The sequence below is a fragment of the Marmota flaviventris genome, chromosome 14, assembly GCF_047511675.1.
Source record: "Marmota flaviventris isolate mMarFla1 chromosome 14, mMarFla1.hap1, whole genome shotgun sequence".
Taxonomy (NCBI): domain Eukaryota; kingdom Metazoa; phylum Chordata; class Mammalia; order Rodentia; family Sciuridae; genus Marmota; species Marmota flaviventris.
This window is the reverse complement of record NC_092511.1, coordinates 94,728,095-94,748,148: the sequence shown is the minus strand read 5'-3', so window position 1 is coordinate 94,748,148 and position 20,054 is coordinate 94,728,095. Positions and strand designations below refer to the sequence as shown.

At 35.2% G+C, this 20,054-nt stretch overlaps 1 protein-coding gene across 1 annotated transcript in view; it reads right to left on the bottom strand.

The window, feature by feature from the left end:
• Septin10 (septin 10) overlaps positions 1 to 20,054 on the bottom strand; it is a 65,868-nt gene that overhangs the window by 11,040 nt on the left and 34,774 nt on the right. Inside the window, exons 6-9 of the mRNA XM_027948941.3 lie at positions 14,933 to 15,094; positions 9,553 to 9,649; positions 7,782 to 7,950; positions 1,893 to 2,025 (exon numbers count right to left, since the gene is read on the bottom strand). Of these exons, the coding sequence (XP_027804742.2) occupies positions 1,893 to 2,025; positions 7,782 to 7,950; positions 9,553 to 9,649; positions 14,933 to 15,094 (561 nt within the window). The remainder of the gene's footprint in view (positions 1 to 1,892; positions 2,026 to 7,781; positions 7,951 to 9,552; positions 9,650 to 14,932; positions 15,095 to 20,054) is intronic.

Here is a 20,054-nt window from a genome sequence, read left to right as displayed (position 1 = left end):
ACAGAGACGAATCTCTGATTACTTAAATCGAAGTGACATACTTTATTTGCATACTAAAATATCTTGAAAGGTTACAGAGTACTTCTAAGTTGCTAAGGCTGGCCTCAAACTTGAGATCCTCCTGCTTCAGCCTCCTGAGTTACTGGGATTACAGGTGTGCACTACCACGCCCAGCTAAAATAGCTACTTTAAAATGTAGCCTTTAAAAGTTGAGGGGCAGGATCCATAGGAACAAACTAGAAAGATGGAGCAGAGGAGCAGGATCCATAGGAATAAACTTGTCTCCTGAGCAGACCTGCTGATAGAGGGGTAAAGGAATGAGTTGGAGTTTTGATTTTAAGCTTTTAAGGCTTTTTATCCCAAAGTATACATCACATGGTTACTACTGACTCCATCAGAAGTAACTCATACAGACACAGTTTCCATTTTATTATGGCCCTATTGATTTACCTAAGGCAGCTAAATGTTACCCTTCTTCATCACACACTATCTGCATTCTGGACCTGACCCATTTTGCTGACCCTGGGTCTTCTGGGGAGAAGGAGAGTGGGAAAAACTTGGTCTATGGAAAAAACTTTGTTAAGACTGAGAGATTGTGGTCCAGGTTCAATCTCAGGTTGGCAATGCCTTGGACCTCTACAACCATCACTTCTCTCCAGCCCTTCAGACAGCAGGAATCAACGAGCTCTCATGAAAGAACTTCCTAGCAAATATCAATGTTTGGCCAACTATTCCCACTGGTTTCCCATGTGTCCGCATCCTAACAACTCATGAGGGAGGCAATATTCTCAATTCAGGGTAGAATGAGGAGCACCAGATATTAGGAGATTCATGTTCTCAACTTTTATGCCACCTCAGAACATCTACTGCCAAAATGTATCAATATCACTATGTGGGAACACATTATAAAAGAAAAATTCAAAAAGTCAAATGGTTTAAAGAGTGTTGCACACAGAACTAAGACTAACAGGCCCCAGTGTCATCATCCTACTCCTGGCTCCATATTTTATTATAATTTAGTTTTTCCAAGCATGAAACAAGACCAACAATGTAATTCACAGTAATACTTTTTAAAATTAGGTACAATAAGACATGGTCATGAACTAAAACTTTCACATAAAAATATTTTTATTATCATCATGCAAGATGATAACTCATATGGCCAAACCTAGGTGAGGTCTGAAATCAGTGTATGAAGATTTAGTCATTATCTCACAATACCAACAGAAATGAGTTGTTTTTAGCCCTACTCATGACACAATAGGATTCTTGTAAACTGGTTACCTGTTGGCATTAAGTACTTTCCTTTTTACTCAATGACAAAAAGAAAGTAGAAACCTAGAAATGTCAACGCAACATGAGTATGTGATTCCAACACTTGAGCATTCTCACTTATACATCCATTACACAATTTGAGTAAACAAAGCAGCTCAGACAACAGTCTTGGTAAAGCTGTGTACTCCTTTTCCATTGTGATGCATTCTGGACAGCAGAACAGCATTGTGACAGCCCACAACCAATGCTTATTTCCACTTCTGTACCCTAAGCCCTCTGCTAATTCCTGCTTATCAGGCTTTTATTGGTGCAGACTTAATGCCTATGAGAGCTGATAAGATTTCCTTTTCTGGATTGGCTGCAAGGAAGTTCAGAGAAAAATTTGTGTACAAGTTATTGCAGTATTATTATTGTCTAACCCCTGCCTATTTTATGATCCTATCCTAGTTTCTCTTTTTTTTTCTTTTATCCTAATTTGAATGTATGCTTTCCAAATGGATATTAGGACTTGCTTTTCTTAAAGACAGAATTCATAAAATTTTAAAAAAAGTAAAAAGTGTCTCAACTACATTGTATCCAAAGAAATAGGACACCGAAAAAAATCACATCAAACTTGCCTCTCTTTCGGCTTCTTTCAATATGGCTTCTTTCTCCTTTACTCGCTGCACAAACATCTGCTTCATTTCTTCTTCTTTTCTCTGACGCTCACCATGCAATTCATGTCTTTTGGCTTCATAGGTCTCTTGAACACTACAAAAAGTTATTTGTGTTATTCTCATGTTCAAAAGATGATGTAATAAATTTGATAAATCTCACATACCTCAAAGTAGACCTCAGATATATAATAGGATGTACCAGTAGCTGCTGACGTACAGAATCTGAAACATGCCATGTCCTATAGCATTTGATAAAAGGCCTCCAGTGCTACAGCTAATGTAGCTACTAGAATTAATTAAAAAAAAAAAAAAAGTCCTTCACAAAAGTACCCTCCCAAACATTTTCCTTTTTCAGTCTCTGTTAACTGGCATAACTCCAGAAACATTGAAGAAATAAAGTCACCTGGGATATATCTCTTATACTTTTCTCTATCTGATATCATTAAAGTCTATATTCCTTCCATTTCTACAGATATCCTATTACAGCCCAACTTGATCTTTGCATTTTCTGCCTTTACTGTTGAAATAATCTCCTAAATCATCTCTAGACTTCTAGGTCCTCTTTTTTTCACTTTGTTCCTGCCACTCCTTAGATTTTCCACCAAAACCATAGACCTCCTTAATTTTTCTCCCAATTAGTTATGCTCTCTATAGAATAAGGTCCCACCTCCTTCAACTCTACTCTTCCAGATTCATTCCCAACAAACAAATCCAATTCCCTTAATGTTCCAGCCACACAAATCTATTTACTGTTCTTAAAACATACCTCACATTTCAAGCTGTATTGTACCTTCTTTGTTTCTGATGCTGCCTACTCCCCACCCTCCTTCTGCCCTCATATTCTTCTATCCCTCAAGGCCAAATGCAGATGCAACTTTCTCTAGAAGGCTTCTCCACTTTCTTAGTTAGAATCAATTGTTCCTTCCAAGCCACTTCTTGTCATTTATATCTTGGCTGACTCTCTCTCCTAACAGATCACAAATCCTGAGAACAGGAATGGGATCTCCATTTGTCATCTTCACTTGGCTATCTAGCAAAGCTCTTCATAAATGTTTGTTCAGTAACAGAAACTTCTGGTTAGTAGAGGCAGATAAAATCAAGCAGAGCAAAGATTGTCCTGGAATTCTATGGACAACTACCCTTTCTTACTAGTGATATTCCAGAGGCATAATTAACCTACTTATATGTCAGAAATGCTGATCTCTTCCATTTTAGATCTCTGAGAGAATACCCTGAAGATCTGACAGGTAATATAAATTCACTTTCCTTCTGTGTCAGTTAGAAATTTCTACTACTTATGAAAATACATAAAAACAAATTTCAAAATGTGATGAAATTAAGGAATTTGACTAATCTTAAACATTGTAACTAGACAAAGTTCAAGGAAAAACAGTAAAAAATGTTGCACAATAGCTATTGTGGCTGATAGTTAAATTTATGATATGTGTAGTAGATAATACCAGGAACTGAAGCTAAACATCTGTAAGAACATCCTCATAAGGAACAAAGCTTAAGGGGCTGGGGCTGTAGCTCAGTGCAGAGAGCTTGCCTAGCATTGTGAGGCACCACATTCGATCCTTAGCACCACATAAAAATAGATGAATAAAATAAAGGCATTCTGTCAATCTACAACTACAAACAACAACAAAGCTTACTCTGGATATGTAGTTTAGTCGTAGGGTTTTCCTACCATGCATGAGCAAAGCTTATAAATGTATAAAATGTCTTAGGTACCACATAAACTGCCTCAGATCCCAAAGAGGCGTTTTACTTTGTACTATTTTTTTTTGTTTCCTGTTTGAGTCTCATTTTTTAAAAGCCCCTACATTTATCAGCTCCCTTCACAAATTTTATAAACCTCACCACGTGTTATTGGTATCACACTGGACTGACACCCTTTAAGAACAAATTCAATTGACATAATATCTTGAAGTCACATAAAATGTAACTTTAAAAAATGCCTCACGACTTTGTACAAGTACTGGAGTTGCTTAGGAAGAAAATAAATCTACAGGATAAAGAAAAGAGACCTAACATTTGTTGAATATCTGCCACAAGCAATGAACACTTTTGAACTCATGTTCAATATTTAATTTCCACAGTAACATACATTCAAGAACAAGCATTGGTTTTATATTATGGGTAAGAAAATGAAAGTTCAGAGAGGTAAAATAATTTGTTCTAAATAACATAGCTTTAAAGTAATAAGCTGGGATGTGAACCAGATCATACTTCTTCTAAAGCCCCTATTCCCAAACATCATAAATCAGACTGCTTCAAGCAAGGCATTCTCTGAAGGGAGAGTAAAGTGCTTGCTTCTGAATATTTTCCATCATATCATACCACTTTTCAACTTTGCACAACACACACTTATGAGGGCAATTTTAATTAAAGAAAACTGCACTATCATTCAAAAGGTGGTAAAGAAACTCTTAGGGGATCTGAAATGACTAGTTTGTAGGGTTAGTTTTGTGAAATGACTGCAACCACTATTTACTATATCATAGACTTATTAAATGAAAAAGCTTTCTTGCTATACTATTTCTTTCCTAAGTATAAAAGTAGCTTTGTTATGAACATTTAATGACCACATGTTATAGCTGCAGATCTCACTGACAAAGTTGAAAACCAAAGAAGAAAAAAACATTCTCAGATGCTCATGCCATCAAGGAAAGTCCCCACGCCCTTCTCTAGGTGACCTGTTTGGGTGTTTCATGTATAGTTTGAATATGATTGATGAACTTTTTTCTAAGTCTACTCTTGACTAAACACAGAAAGTGAGTTATTTATCTCTTGAGGGCTCCAAAGACAAAAAATGTTAATATAATAAGCAACTCTAAAATATTACATAAATCTTCCTTTCAAAACTATAGGTCCTACAACCCTTAAATGATAGTGATTTTGTACTGAAATATTAAAGGTAATTAACTGTGAAAAGACTAGTACGCTAATCTGAAATTCTTAAACTTGGGGATTCAAAATTTTATAAAAGCATGTTTCATATAGTTTAAATAACCAATATAAAACATTAAAATCAAGTTTTTAAAACCAGTAAGAGTATAATGCCATGTATCTGGATATACATGATCACTGTGGGCAGCTTAGGATACCAACTATGACTCAGCATAAGTAGAAATGGAAAACCAATGAAGAGGGCTGATGAAGACAAAGAGAAATAAAGGTCATCCTAACAAGTGCATCTAAGTTCTTTTAAAAATTGCTAGATTAATATACATTTTACATGACAACCAAATTATAGAGACTACCAAATTAAATATGAAAGATTCACCTGAAAATAAAATGTAAATTCTTGAAAACTCTAAAAAATGAAAGTTTCCGATATATCAGGCTACAGAAGCCTCATCACATCATTTAGTAACAAATAAGAAAGCACTGGTAGAAATACTCTGCCTCAGCTTAAACCAAAGAAATTTCCCCTGTTAAGGGAAACAAGTAGAAGCTATTCTCACACTGGGATCCAGTTCCCCTCCGTACTGCTCCCACCCTATTTGGACACATTGGAGGTGGGGAGTGGTAGAGCTGAGTACATAGCATGCATGCCCAGCAACTCAACAACAACAACAAAAAAGCAGACACTTCAAAACCACTCATGATTTTATCCAGTATCTAGTATTTTTCACTAGTGACTCCCAAATTACTATCTCATCCCTATTTTCTCAAATTCCAAATTTTCAATTTTTTTAATTTATGTAATAACCTACTCAAACACATTAACTGAATTTTAAAATTATAATTATCATTATTTTTATTGTTATTATTTTGGTACAGGGATTGAATACAGGAGTGCTTTACCACTGAGCTTGCTAAGTTGCTTAGGGCCTAGCTAAGTTGCAGAGGCTGGCCTTGGACTTAAGATCCTCTTGCCTGTCCTGAGTTGCTGGGATTACAGGCATATGCCACCACAGCCAGCTATGAATATTTAATAAGCATCTTAAATTTAATATTTTAAAAACCTCTCAATTAACAACGCCAATGCTAAATTCTCCCTGTCCCACCTTGTTCATGTAGGAATAAACACGACATCTATTCACCCTGTTTCCAAGATAAAAATGGTGATGAGGGCTCAGGATGTAGCTCAGTAGTAGAGCACTTGCCTAGCATTCATGAGGCCTTGGGATTGATACCAAGTGGTTCAAATAAATAAAACGAGTTACTGAAGTAATCCTTGATTCTCTTTCCTTTGCATCCCACATCAAAGCAATCCACCACTGGATTCTTAAAATTATATATCCTAAAAATGCTTCTCATTCCTCTATCACTATCAACCTTTTTTAAGTCTCTACGAACTTGTACCTGGTCTCCAAACTTGGTCTCCCAATTCCACTACTGACTACCACCCATCCTCTCTTGCTCACACAGGGCAGAGTGTCCTCCTTCCACACCCACCCCAGAAGGTCCATCTGACCCACTGTGCATACGTACCCAAAGTCTAGCATGCTGAGCAGACGGTAGACAAATAGTAATTATTGGCTGCAAGACTGAATGAGCATTTTAAAATGTAGATTTCTAGACTCCATCCCTGGAAATTCTGACCCTGTATTTCTTAATCATCTACAGGTGACTATGATGAGTCCACCAGGCAACCTGGATCCCTCTTCTTAGAGAGTACTACTCCAAAGCTGTCCCGCTTGCTCTCTCAGGGTATCTGCCTCCTTAGTGCACACAGAGACCTTTGCACTGACCCTGAGGCTTGGAAGAAACGAGAAGCGAAGCCTCCTTTGGGAAACACTACGGAAGCCAACTTGAGATGATTAATCTTTAGTAAAGATATAATACAATAAAATAAGAAAATCATTAGTTTATCACAATCATTGGTCCATGACCAGAATACAGCATACCCAAATTTGGTGAGGAAAGATCAAGTACATATAATTCTTAATTTATCATGCTACAATATTATATACTAATAAAATTTAACTTCATCTAAGATTTAATCTTCCAGAAGATCAAGGGCAATTACAACACTGATTGGACTTTCCTGTTCTTGACTGTTGTGTTTACTCTGGGGCACATGCTAACAGGCAGGAAAATGGAATATAAATAGTAGAATGAAAAAGGAATCTTCAGTCTCAAAACAAAGTTTAAAATAGTGTTTGCCCAAAGGATCTCATGCTTTATTCCAAGCAAAACTGAACAAAAAATGCTATAATCAGATTTGATATAAAGGATTAAGATTTCTAGTGTACATGTCTCAACCAAAAAAGAAAAAAAGGGCAAGGCTATAGTACCATATAAAATTTCCAAAGACATTTATAGAAACATTGAATTCTCTATGCTTTAATCATTGAAGCAAGAAGGTCTTCAGGTTCTAAAAAATTCTTATAACTATGTTGTAATAATGTAAGAAACAACCTAATCTCGAACTCCCTAGAAGTAGTTGCATTCTTTCCTTACAAAATGCTTTGCTAAGTTTCAGTCATCATAAAACATTCTTCAGGATAAAAACCAAATGATCAAGTTTTAGGTTACTTAATATGATTTGTAGCCCAACTTTTTGCATGATAATTATTCAATATACTTTCATCTGTTTCAGATAAATACAGAAATAAAACCAAATAATGAGTGTTTTTCCTTCACTTATTCATTCCAGTGTATTCTGAAATCATGGGCTTTGATTCAGACAAGGAGTTAAAGACCCATCAGAAGCAAGAAGGATTCAAGTGATTCAAAAAGCACAGTAAATGTTCATTGTTAAATGATTCAATTTCCTGGGTTTGGAAATTTTTAAAAAACATATTCCCATTATACTGGTATATAAATATATACATAAAAAGGTATAATCCTTTCTAACTTCCTCTTTTGACTGGCTTCTCAAGAAAGACTCCTTACCTGACTGGCTTGTTCTCTGGGCCCACATCTGTAAAGCCCATTTCCTCCAGTTTGCAACGCCTATAGAGCTCATAGTGCCTAGTATGAGTCTGCTCCTGTAGGTCCTCCATGTTTGTACAAATGAGCATTTCTCGCAACTTTACAAAGTCACAGTGGTTTTCATTTTCCACTAATCATAAAAAAAGAAAAAGCAACATTAGCTTTTAATTCCTGGCATACACATTGGTGTTTGTTGAATGAATAAATAACACATGTGAAAAACATCAAAATGATTGATATGGTTAATAGCTACAATTATTTTATACAAGTAACCAAAGTCTTACCTTATACACACTGTATTATAGGCAATGTTAATTAACAGATTGGGAGACTGACTTTAAATTTAATAGCCAACAGAAAATGGTAAAGAAATATATTATCACATGCTCAAGATATTTCACGAATGTTTTTAATATTTACAAATAATATAACATTTCACATAGTACTCTTAAGAGTATGTAATATTATTTCACCTCAAAGTAGAAAACTGTTCAAACTTAAGAATATCATTTATACATAATTATCAAATTCGTTTTCTATAATACATTTATGAAATCAAAATTAGTGAATATACTAATATGGCCTTTATGTAACTTTATGGCGACCAATGACTATAAATAAACATGCTACTGTGACTAACAATCTTATATTACATGTATTTATTTATTTTTGAAACAGAATCTCACTTTGTTGTTCAGGCTGGCCATAAACTCATAATTCTCCTGCTTTAGCCTCCTGTAGCTGGCATTAGAAGCATTTACCGCCATGCCTGGTCCTTCTATATTTTTAGTAAATTAAAAGTATTAAAAATAAAAATTTAAAAAGTTGTCAATTTTTAAAAAGCAGTATTTGGAAGGCCAGTAAATGGATAGGGGTATTCTATTCCCCATTAATATCACAAATAAATGAACCAGATAGTACTAAATACTAAATGCCAGATAACCTAAATGTCAAGTGGATTTAATTTTTTCAGCTTGGTTCAATGATTTATTTGTTTGATCAGAAAAAAAAGATATAAATTTACAAGATCATAATTTATTATTCCCTATTTTGATCAGAAAAAAAAATATAAATTTACAAGAACATAATTTATTGTTCCCTACTGTTAAGTGGTAATTAGTTTATATATCATGTTTAAATACCACTTTACACATTTAAATTTTGATCAAGAGCTGGTGTATGTAGCTCAGTGAGGCTCTGGGTTCAATCCCAAGCACCCATAAAAAAAAAAAAAAAAATCCAAATTTTGATCAAAATACCCAACCAGTGCTTCTCACCTTCTGCATGCCTTCAGGGGAGATAAAATGGGAGTGCTACAGTGAGAATGAGGTTACTCTGCCTTACCACTACAGACTGGCCAAAAAATTATATAGTTAAGTCCTTTAACAACCAATCATAATTCAAAATAAGCATTACCTCAAAAGAATATATTAAATACATCAGATTATGAGGCAACACAGATAATTTATTTTCTTTTTCTTTTATTTTTTGTTGTTTTATTTTTGTGGTACTGGGGATTGAACCCAGGGGCACTTTACCACTGAGCTACATCTCCAGCCCTTTCTATTATTTATTTTGAGATAGAGTCTCCCCCTAAGTTGCCAATCTCATTTCAAACTTGAAATCCTCTTGCCTCAGTCTCCTGACTTGCCAGGATTACAGTTATGTGCCACCATAATTCGTACTATATATATATATATATATTTTTAAAGTCATTGTTTATCTCATTTACCTTGTACAATACCCCAAGGGTACTGACGAGCTTTGACCATCTTATTTCCAACTTTTACCTCATCCATACTTCCTACAACAGCAAATGGTAAATGCTCCTGTAAAAGAACCATAACATCAATCTCTTTTTCTCATACCAACATGACAACTGATAAGCTATAAAAATTATGAAAATAATAGAGAATAACTTATTAAGCAACAAATCTATAAAAATCTAATGACCAGCTATGCCTCAGATTTAAAACTTGGCTTTGAATATGTACTGACTATACTATATAAAACAATTCGGGGCCCTAAGAAGAAAATTCTTTCCTGAGCATCTCCCAATGCAAGGCATTATGCTGTTGGGAATACAGGAAGAAAAGAAAAAAAAAAAAAGAAATAATTTTTAGTGTGCTTTTTTTTTTTTTTGATCAGTATTACCTTAGCCCTAAGAGAGTCCTAAAATACAGTGTTGAAGAAATTATACATATATCACTATGTAGATAATAAAATTATGTATCTGTATTTAGGGTAGATTCAGAATATACGGCACTAATACAAATTAAGATATAAAGTTCCAAATTATGCTAGTATAGTAAATGCTACAGAAATTGAGAGAAGCCAGAGATTACTGGGAGCAGGAAGATATAAACCAAGCTATATTTGGAAGGATGGGATTTAGACAGATCAAGCAGAGTGGCAACAACTAGCAGAAGAAAAGAGATTGTGAACAAAAAACTTGATTCAGGGGCTGAAAGTAAACAAGTTTATCTGAAGTTGAGGATTAATATAGAGGAAACTCTAATGCAAGAAGTATTGAGTACTATTTAGTTTAATATTAAGGAACTGACATTATTTAGTTTCTTAATTGTTCCTTTCTGAAAAATTATTCTAGACTAGCACAAGAAGTAAAATTAAATATAATCTATATTTAATATATAAATTATAAATAGAAGTTGTAAATATATATTTTTCTGATAAATGAAGATCATTTATATTAGATTTTTATAGAATTAATTTAGATTTCTTAATAAAAATGGTATATAAAAAAGTCTGAGGGCTGGGGACATAGCTCAGTTGTTAAGAGTGCTTGCCTTGTATGCCCAAGTCCCTAGTTCAATCCCCAGCACCACCAAATAAATAAATAAATAAATAAACAAATCAGAAAATAAAAGGTAAGAAAGAGAATCAACAGTTAAAGATTATCAAAAGCCCAGGACTGGACGGATATACAGCAGAGTTTTATAAAACCTTTAAAGAAGAACTAATACCAATATTCTTCAATCTATTTCAGGAAATAGAAAAAGAGGAAGTACTTCTAAATTCATTCTACGAGGCCAACATCACCCCAATTCCAAAATCAGACAAAGACACTTCAAAGAAAGAAAATTTCAGACCAATATCTCTAATGAATATAGATGCAAAAATCCTCAATAAAATTCTGGCAAATAAGATACAAAAACATATCAAAAAGATCATGCACCATGATCAAGTGGGATTCATCCCTGGGATGCAAGGCTGGTTCAATATACGGAAATCAATAAATGTAATTCACCACATCAATAGACTTAAAGATAAGAACCATATGATCATCTCAATAGACACAGAAAAAGCATTCGACAAAATACAGCATCGCTTTATGTTCAAAACACTAGAAAAACTAGGGATAACAGGAACTTACCTCAACATTGTAAAAGCTATCTACGCTAAGTCTCAGGCCAGCATCATTCTAAATGGAAAAAAATTGAAGGCATTCCCTCTAAAACCTGTAACAAGACAGGGATGCCCTCTCTTACCACTTCTATTCAACATAGTTCCAGAAGCACTAGCCAGAGCAATTAGAAGAAAGAAATTAAAGGTATAATTTTAGGAAAAGAAGAACTTAAACTAGCACTATTTGCTGATGACATGATCCTATACTTGCAGACCTAAAAGGTTCTACCAAGAAACTTCTAGAACTAGTAAATGAATTCAGCAAAGTGGCAGGATATAAAATCAACACCCATAAATCAAAGGCATTCCTGTATATCAGTGACAAATCCTCGGAAACGGAAATGAGGAAAACTACCTCATTCACAATATCCTCAAAAAAAAAAAAAAAACTTGGGAATCAACTTAACAAAAGAGGTGAAAGATCTATACAATGAAAACTACAGAACCCTAAAGAGAGAAATAGAAGAAGACCTTAGAAGATGGAAAGATATACCTTGCTCATGGATAGGCAGAATTAATATTATTAAAATGCCCGTATTACCAAAAGCACTTTACAGATTCAATGCGATTCCGATCAAAATCCCAATGGCATTCCTCACAGAAATAGAAAAAGCAATCATGAAATTCATCTGGAAAAATAAGAGACCCAGAATAGCTAAAGCAATCCTAAGCAGGAAGAGTGAAACGGGTGATCACTCACTATACCAGATCTTAAACTATACTACAGAGCAACAGTAACAAAAACAGCATGGTACTGGCACCAAAACAGAGAAATTACTTTTACAATGTTGAGGTAAGTTCCAACCCACAAAATTACAACTACCTTATATTAGACAAAGATGCTAAAAGCATGCAATAGAGAAAGGATAGCATTTTCAACAAATGGTGCTGGGAGAACTGGAAATCCATATGCAACAAAATGAAATTGAATCCCTGTCTCTCATCATGCACAAAAGTTAACTCAAAATGGATCAAGGATCTAGGAATCAAACCAGAGATTCTGCGTCTAATAGAAGAAAAAGTTGACCCTAATCTCCATCACATGGGGTCAGGCCCCAAATTCCTTAATAAGACACCTATAGCACAAGAGTTAAAACCAACAATCAACAAATGGGATGAATTCAAACTAAAAAGTTTTTTTCTCAGCAAGAGAAATAATATGAGGTAAATAGGGAGCCTATATCCTGGGAACAAATTTTTACCCCTCACACATCAGCTAGAGCTCTAATCTCTAGAGTATACAAAGAACTCAAAAAGTTAAACAATAAAAAAACAAATAACCCAATCAACAAATGGGCCAAGGACCTGAACAGATTCTTCTCAGAAGAGGATATACAATCAATCAACAAATGCTCGAAAAAATGCTCACCATCTCTAGAAATCAGAGAAATGCAAATCAAAACTACTCTAAGATACCATCTCACTCCAGTAACAATGGCAGCCATCATGAAGTCAAACAACAACAAATGCTGACAGGATGGGTGGGGGGCGGGGGGGGGGGGGGGGGGAGTACACTCATACATTGCTGCAAATTGGTGCAGCCAATTTGGAAAGCAGTATGGAAATGCCTTGGAAAGCTGGGAATGGAACCACCATTTGACCCAGCTATTCCCCTTCTTGGACTATATCCAAAAGACCTAAAAACAGCATACTATAGAGACACAGCCACATCACTGTTTATAGCAGCACAATTCACAATAGCTAGACTGTGGAACCAACCTAGATGCCCTTCAATGGATGAATGGATAAAAAAAATGTGGCATATAAACACAATGGACTATTACTCAGCACTAAAAAAATAACAAGATCATGGCATTTGCAGGGAAATGGATGGTATTAGAGCAGATTATGCTAAGTGAAGTTAGCCAATCCCTAAAAAACAAAGGCCGAATGTCTTCTCTGATATAAGGGGGGTGACTCAAAATGGGGTAGGGAGGAAGAGCATGAGAAGAAGATTACCACTAAATAGGGAAGAGAAGTGGGAGGGAAAGGGAGGAGAAGGGGAATTGCATGGAAGATGGAAGGAGACCCTCATCGTTATACAGAATACATGTATGACGATGTGAGGGGAAAAAAAAAAGAAGGGTGTCACATTAGATTGTGTAGAGAGAAGTGATGGGAGGGGAGGGGAGGGCAAGGGGGGAAAGGAAGTACAGCAGAATAAAATAGACATTATTATTGCTGTGGGTATATATGTGACTGCATGACCAATGTGATTCTGCAACCTGTATACTCAGAAAAATGAGAAATTAGACCCCATCTGATTCAAATGTATGATATGTTGAGATCATTGTACTGTCATGTGTAACTAATTTAAACAAATTTAAAAAAGAAGTACCTGGAACAAGAAACATTTGTTGTTTTAATGAACTAATGAAACACAAACAATATGTGAATGACCCCTAAAGGCCAGAATGGAGTTGGATGTCTCAAGAATCCCATGTGTTTTTGTGTGATAAGTGACTCCTACTCTAAAGCAAACTATTATTTTTACTTTGTATAATAAATTTTTACTTTCATTTTCTAAAAAAATAAAACAAAACAAAAAACCAGTTAAAGATTATCACTGTTAGGTACTTAACTAGGAGTGTATCACTTAATCCTTGTGACAACTCTTAAAATAGGTACTATTAACCTAATTTTATAGATTAGTTAACAGTCTTGGGGAGGTCCATAACTCTTATACAGCATATGATTAAATCTGTCTTAGTCCCAATCCCACAATCCTTCAAAATAACACCAGATATTTAAGAAACGTGATAGTTTAAAGAAAGTAAAAAGAATTTAGTCATCCTTGATTAGTCAATGTTTCGGATGTATGTATGGGTACTATAAAGGAGGGTGTACATGAATACCAGCTTGAAGAGATCTCCCTGAAGACTTAGACTCTAAAACATTCCAAGGGAGGTTGTAGAGTATGCTCACATTCGTTTAAAACAGGACAGAAAGGCAATCTTTCTTAGACAAATTAAATAGAGCTCCACAAATTAAACAGAGCTCACAACTGCATAGCTTTATTCAGATGAAAGCAGGGAGGAAGGAAAAAATGCTTAGAAATATATTTTCATTATCTTTTAATAGTTTTAAAAATGCTTATTTCTTCTTGTGCTTTTTAAAAATTTCACTTTGTTTGAAGTATTTTTGGAAAACACAAGGGAAAATACACCACAATGATCCCCACTTATCCAGACAGAATACATTTCAAGATCCCCACTGGATAACTGAAACTGCAGATAGTACCAAACCCTATATTTACTATTTTTTCCCACACATAAAATATATATGATAGATTTACTTATAAATTAGGCACAAAGAGAAATTAACAATAACTAATAATAAGATAAGAAAACTTTAACAATATATTGCTAATAAAAATTACATGAATGAGGACACTCTCTCTTAAAATACATGATGCTATGCCCATCCTTCCTTTTATAATGTAAGTTGACACAATGCCTGTGATGAGATTTCATCAATCAGAATGGTACACAATGAATTAGAACTTAGAAATTATTTATTTCTAGAATTTGCTAGTTAATATTTTCAATATTTTAGTTAATATTGACCATGGGTGACTAAAACTTCAAAAAGCAAAACTTCAGATAAGGGAGACTACTGTAGCAGTGACATGAATCACAAGTTATTTTCACATGTAAAACAGCCTTGACATTCCTTTAGGAGCTTACATTCATTGCAGCATTGATTTTTGCAATAGTATCATCATCTGTTGGGAACTGGTATATCTGGACACCATTGCAGACCAATTCACTCATGAGCTTGATCTTAAATTTCTGTAATTCAGATTTAGAAATTGTATCTGCTTTGGCAATCACTGGAATAATGTTCACCTATTAGGTAGAAAGAAATACAAAATCATATAATTGAGGATTCATTTTTAATCTTGTAATTATTTGTTCACACAAAACCATTCAGTCTCTGTAAATAAAATTCCTTACCCCAGACCAGATTGATAAACTATGTTCCAGCTTATATAAATAGACTTATTGGAACATCACCATGCTCATTCATGGGCTACTTTCTTATTACAACAGCTGAGACTAGTAGATGCCACAGAAACCATGTGGCCTGGAAGCCTAATTTATTTTCTGGCCCTCTACAGAAAAAATAAGTAGACCTCTGACTCAGATAATCATTGGCTTTCACTTGACACATACACACACACATTTTCTCTCTCTCTCAAAAACACACATATCCCTTACATAGTCATCCCTATAGATACTGGCCTCATAGTAACTGCTTTTAAAACGTAGACCCAATGAGTTGGGGGTATAGCTCAGTGGTAAAGCACTTACCTAGTATGTGTAGTATATGCAAGGCCCCAACACCATAAACACACACTAACAACAATAACAATAATAATAATACAAAGAAAGCAGAGCTCTTGTTGAGATTAACCTTTCAGGCCAGGCATTGTGGCACATGTGTGTAATTATAGCAGCTCGGGAGGCTGAGACAAGAGGAACAAGAGTTCAAAGCCAGCCTCAGAAATCATGAGGCGCTAAGCAACTCAGTGAGATCCTGTCTCTACAGAAAATACAAAATAGGGCTAGAGATGTGGCTCGAGTGGTTCAGTGTCCCTGAGTTCAATCCCGGTTTAGAAATCTCATTTAATTCTCTCTCCCTTGAAGTGTCTTACAATTCCATCACACAGAAAATATGTAAAATATAATAAAGAGTAAACTGAAAATGCCTGCTTAATTCACTAACAACTTTTATTTCTTAATAATCTAAGCATTAAGTAATTAGTGACTGGTCCCTCAGCAAAATGAAAAAACAAGTGACATTTCTCTTTCTGCCTCCCATTTTAGCCCTGATTTTTTCCCTATCAGTGTCCCAGTCATCAAAGACTTCTACCTATATGGCACAGAAAGGAAACTGCACCAATACCAGCTACAAGTCTTCATGACACAAAGAAATAACTTCATTAGCATTATTCAAAGTTCTATCACTGCCAGGGAGAAAGAGATGTGGGATCCTGAAGATCAATTAACACATAAATAAATCCAGTCCTTTGAGAGTGAGATGGCAATGTTAATTTCAAAATAATAAAAGTAAAAATAAAATCACTGAGCTACAGCCCCAGCCCACATTCTTAAACTTTTATCTTCTCCAATTTCACAATGATTCAGTATATATACTTGGATATTTCAGTCTTCTATATGATCCAAGGAGACAGATGTTCTTCCAGCTAAATTCCCATCAATGGTAGAAAACTTTACAATTGTTAGTAAACAGGTTTCATGTTAAACTACCTAAAAAATTGAATACTGCTGGGCACCATGGCACACACCTGTAATCCCAGCAACTTTTTAGGAGGTCTGAGGAAGGTCTGAGCAGGTTCCAGGTCAGCCTCAGTAAAGACCTAAGTAATTTAATAAGACCCTGAATCAAACTAAAAAAAGCTGAGAATGTGGATCAGTAGAAAAGCATCTCTGGGTTCCATCCCCAGCACCAAGGGGCGGGGTGGGGGGGATTGGATAACAAGTTCTTGGTTTCAGTATTCTATACTTACATATTCAATAAATTATGCCAGGTCAATAACTTCTGATTACTTCCACAATAAAAGGCAGAAGTGAACTGAATGCTAAACATTAACATTTACATGCCTATCAAAGGGAGAGAAAAAAATACATACTGCCAAAGATGGACACTTTTCATCCTCTACAAAAGGTAAAAGTAACTTTCTTAAAAAGTAGTCAAGTGTTTGGCTTATAGGAATAATAGAAAATTATGTTAAGAATGGCTGGAGGGGGCTGGGGATGTGGCTCAAGTGGTAGCGCGCTCGCCTGACATGCGTGCGGCCCAGGTTCGATCCTCAGCACCACATACAAACAAAGATGTTGTGTCTGCCGAAAACTAAAAAATAAATATTAAAAAATTCTCTCTCTCACTCTCTCTTTAAAAAAAAAGAAAAAAAAAAGAAAGGCTGGAGGTCTGAGGAACTAAGATCATTGCTCATTTTTATCTAGTACTCTTGTGTAAATTAGGCTCTAGGCCTGCCAGGTGTCTTGTGGGTAATAGTTGCTACTATAAAAATATTGCACATCCATATATGTTAAGTACCAAATGACATAATTGAAGCATGCCTCAAGTTTTCTCTTTAAACATGTACAAAAATTTAGTTATAACATTCCTGTCTGGTTTATACAATAGAAAACTAAAGGCAGGATTTTGATAAAGAAGACCCAAGTTTAGCATTTTTCTCCCATCAACTGAATAAAGCAGAAAAGAGCAGCAACAATCTTCGACAGGGTAATGACAATCTTCAATGAATGCATGATGCAGATTTTCTTTTATAATACCATAAAATGTTTCATTTTGTTTGAATGAAATACAGTATTATTTAAAAGATAACACTCGGACAAGGATGTAGCTTAGCGGCAGAGTGCTTGCCTAAAATGCTTGAGGCCCTGAGTTCGATCCCTAGCACTGCAAATAACAAAACAAGATTGTGATGCTTTCCAAAGTCTTTGGCAGTACATGATATGCATCTAGAGCTAGTTTTCTAAGAGTTTGCAGACTGGACTGCTGAACAAGTAAGTGATCATTATCTTTCCTGTTTATTCCTGAAAATCAACTAAGGGATCATATTAATATAGATTACTCCCTGCTAACTCTTCTCTAAGACTTGAAGGCTAAAGGTGGACATCAGGTTAGTAAGGACCTCTAATACCAAAATATGAATATTCTGAACAAGTTTGTGCCTGCTAATTAAAAGTATTTTCAAGTAACAGAATAATAAGCAACATAGGTGTTTCCTATGTGCCAGGCACTGTGATAAATGTTTAAAGTTATCTCGAGTAATTTTTTTTGTTTGCATTCTAATTTCAAGACTGTTCTTTGCAGCATGTATACAAAACAACTGACCAGAAAGTACAGAGTGGGCTGGGGATGTGGCTCAAGCAGTAGCGCGCTCGCCTGGCATGCGTGCGGCCTGGGTTCGATCCTCAGCACCACATACAAACAAAGGTGTTGTGTCTGCCGAAAACTAAGAAAAATAAAATATTAAAATTCTCTCTTTCTCTCTATCTCTCTCTCTTTCTAAAAAAAAAAAAGAAAGTACAGAGTATTCCCATATACCTCCTTCCCTCACACAGTTTTCCTATTAATAATATCTTCCATTTTTTGATACATTTATTTTTGGGTTTTTGTTTTATTTTGTTTTCTTGAATTTTTTATTTGTTCTTTTTAGTTATACATAACAGTAGAATGTATTTTGACATATAATACATACATGGAGTGTAACTTCCCATTCTTGTGGTTGTATATGATATGGAGTTATACTGGTCGTACATCCATACATGAACACAGGAAATTTATAATTTATTCTACTGTCTTTCCTATTCCCATTCTCCCTTCCTTCCCTCTTCATTCCCCTTTGTCTAATCTAGTGAAATTCTATTCTTCCCTCCTCTCCCACCTTATTGTGTGTTAGCATCTGCATATCATTAAAAAAAATATTCAGCTTTTGGTTTTTTGGGATTGGATTATTTCACTTAGCATATTCTCCAGTTCCATCCATTTACCAATAAATGCCACAATTTCACCCTTCTTTATGGCTTAGTAATATTCCATTGTGTATATATACCACATTTTCTTTATCCATTCATCTGCTGAAGGATATCAGGTAATCTTTATAACAAGCATGAGCATGTACTCCTATTTTACAAATGTAAAAGCTAAAGCCTAGTTAGTTTGCCCCAAAAGGCAATAGCTGGTATGTAGTTGGACTGAAGTTGAACCAGTGAGTGGCCTATTTTATATTACTTTATATTTTATATATATTTAACTTCTTGTTTTATTTTGTTTTGTTTTGTATTGCAAGGGACTGAACCAAGGGCCTTGTATGCTAAGCTATAGTCCTATCTTTTTTATGAGATGGGTCTCACTCTGCTGAGGAGGTCAGCCTCAAAATCTTGGTGTGGCGGGATCGTCCTGCCTAAGCTTCTGAAGCAGTTGGGACTACAGGTGCGCACTACCATACCCGACTCCTACTATCTATTTTATACTAGTGTATTAAGCCTGTAGACCTCAGCTAACTCTGAAACAGCATTCTTATACAAATAACAGAAGCAGGTGCTTGTTTTTTATAAGGTAGTTTATAGTTTATCATAAAAAGTAAAGAACATCTTTAAATCATCAAAGCTGGAGATTATATAATATATATTTATACACTGTACTAAAAAAACTTTATGAAATATAGTCTATATTCTGACCACTGAGAAATGTGAACCAACATATTTGCATGCCTATACATTTTGTATTTCATGTGCACAATATAACAGGGACTTTGTAATACATTATCTCATTTAATTCTCACAAAGTAATGATAGCTGTCTTACTAAGATTGTCTATTTGTTAAACCCTCTATTTACATGGATTAATTTAGTTAATTTTCACACCTGGGCCTTAAGGTAGGGCTTCTTGCTGGTTTGTACATAAGTACGAAAACTGAGACTCAGAAGGCTAAAAGCACTTGCCCAAGATCAAATAAGTAATAGGCGACAGATCCAACATTTGAAACCAGACTCCATAGGCACCAAATTACACTACTGTCTTTGGGCAGGAAGACGGGGGTGTGTAGACTGAACCCAGGGGTGCTTAACCACTGTGCTACACCCCCAGCCCTTTTTTGTATTTTATTTAGAAACAAGGTTTCGCAGAGTTGCAAAGTGCCTCCCTAATCTACTGAGGTTGGCTTTGAACTTGTGATCTCCTGCCTCAGCCTCCCAAGTTGCTAAAATTACAGGCATGTGCCACTGCACTAGTCTTTATTCACACTTTATA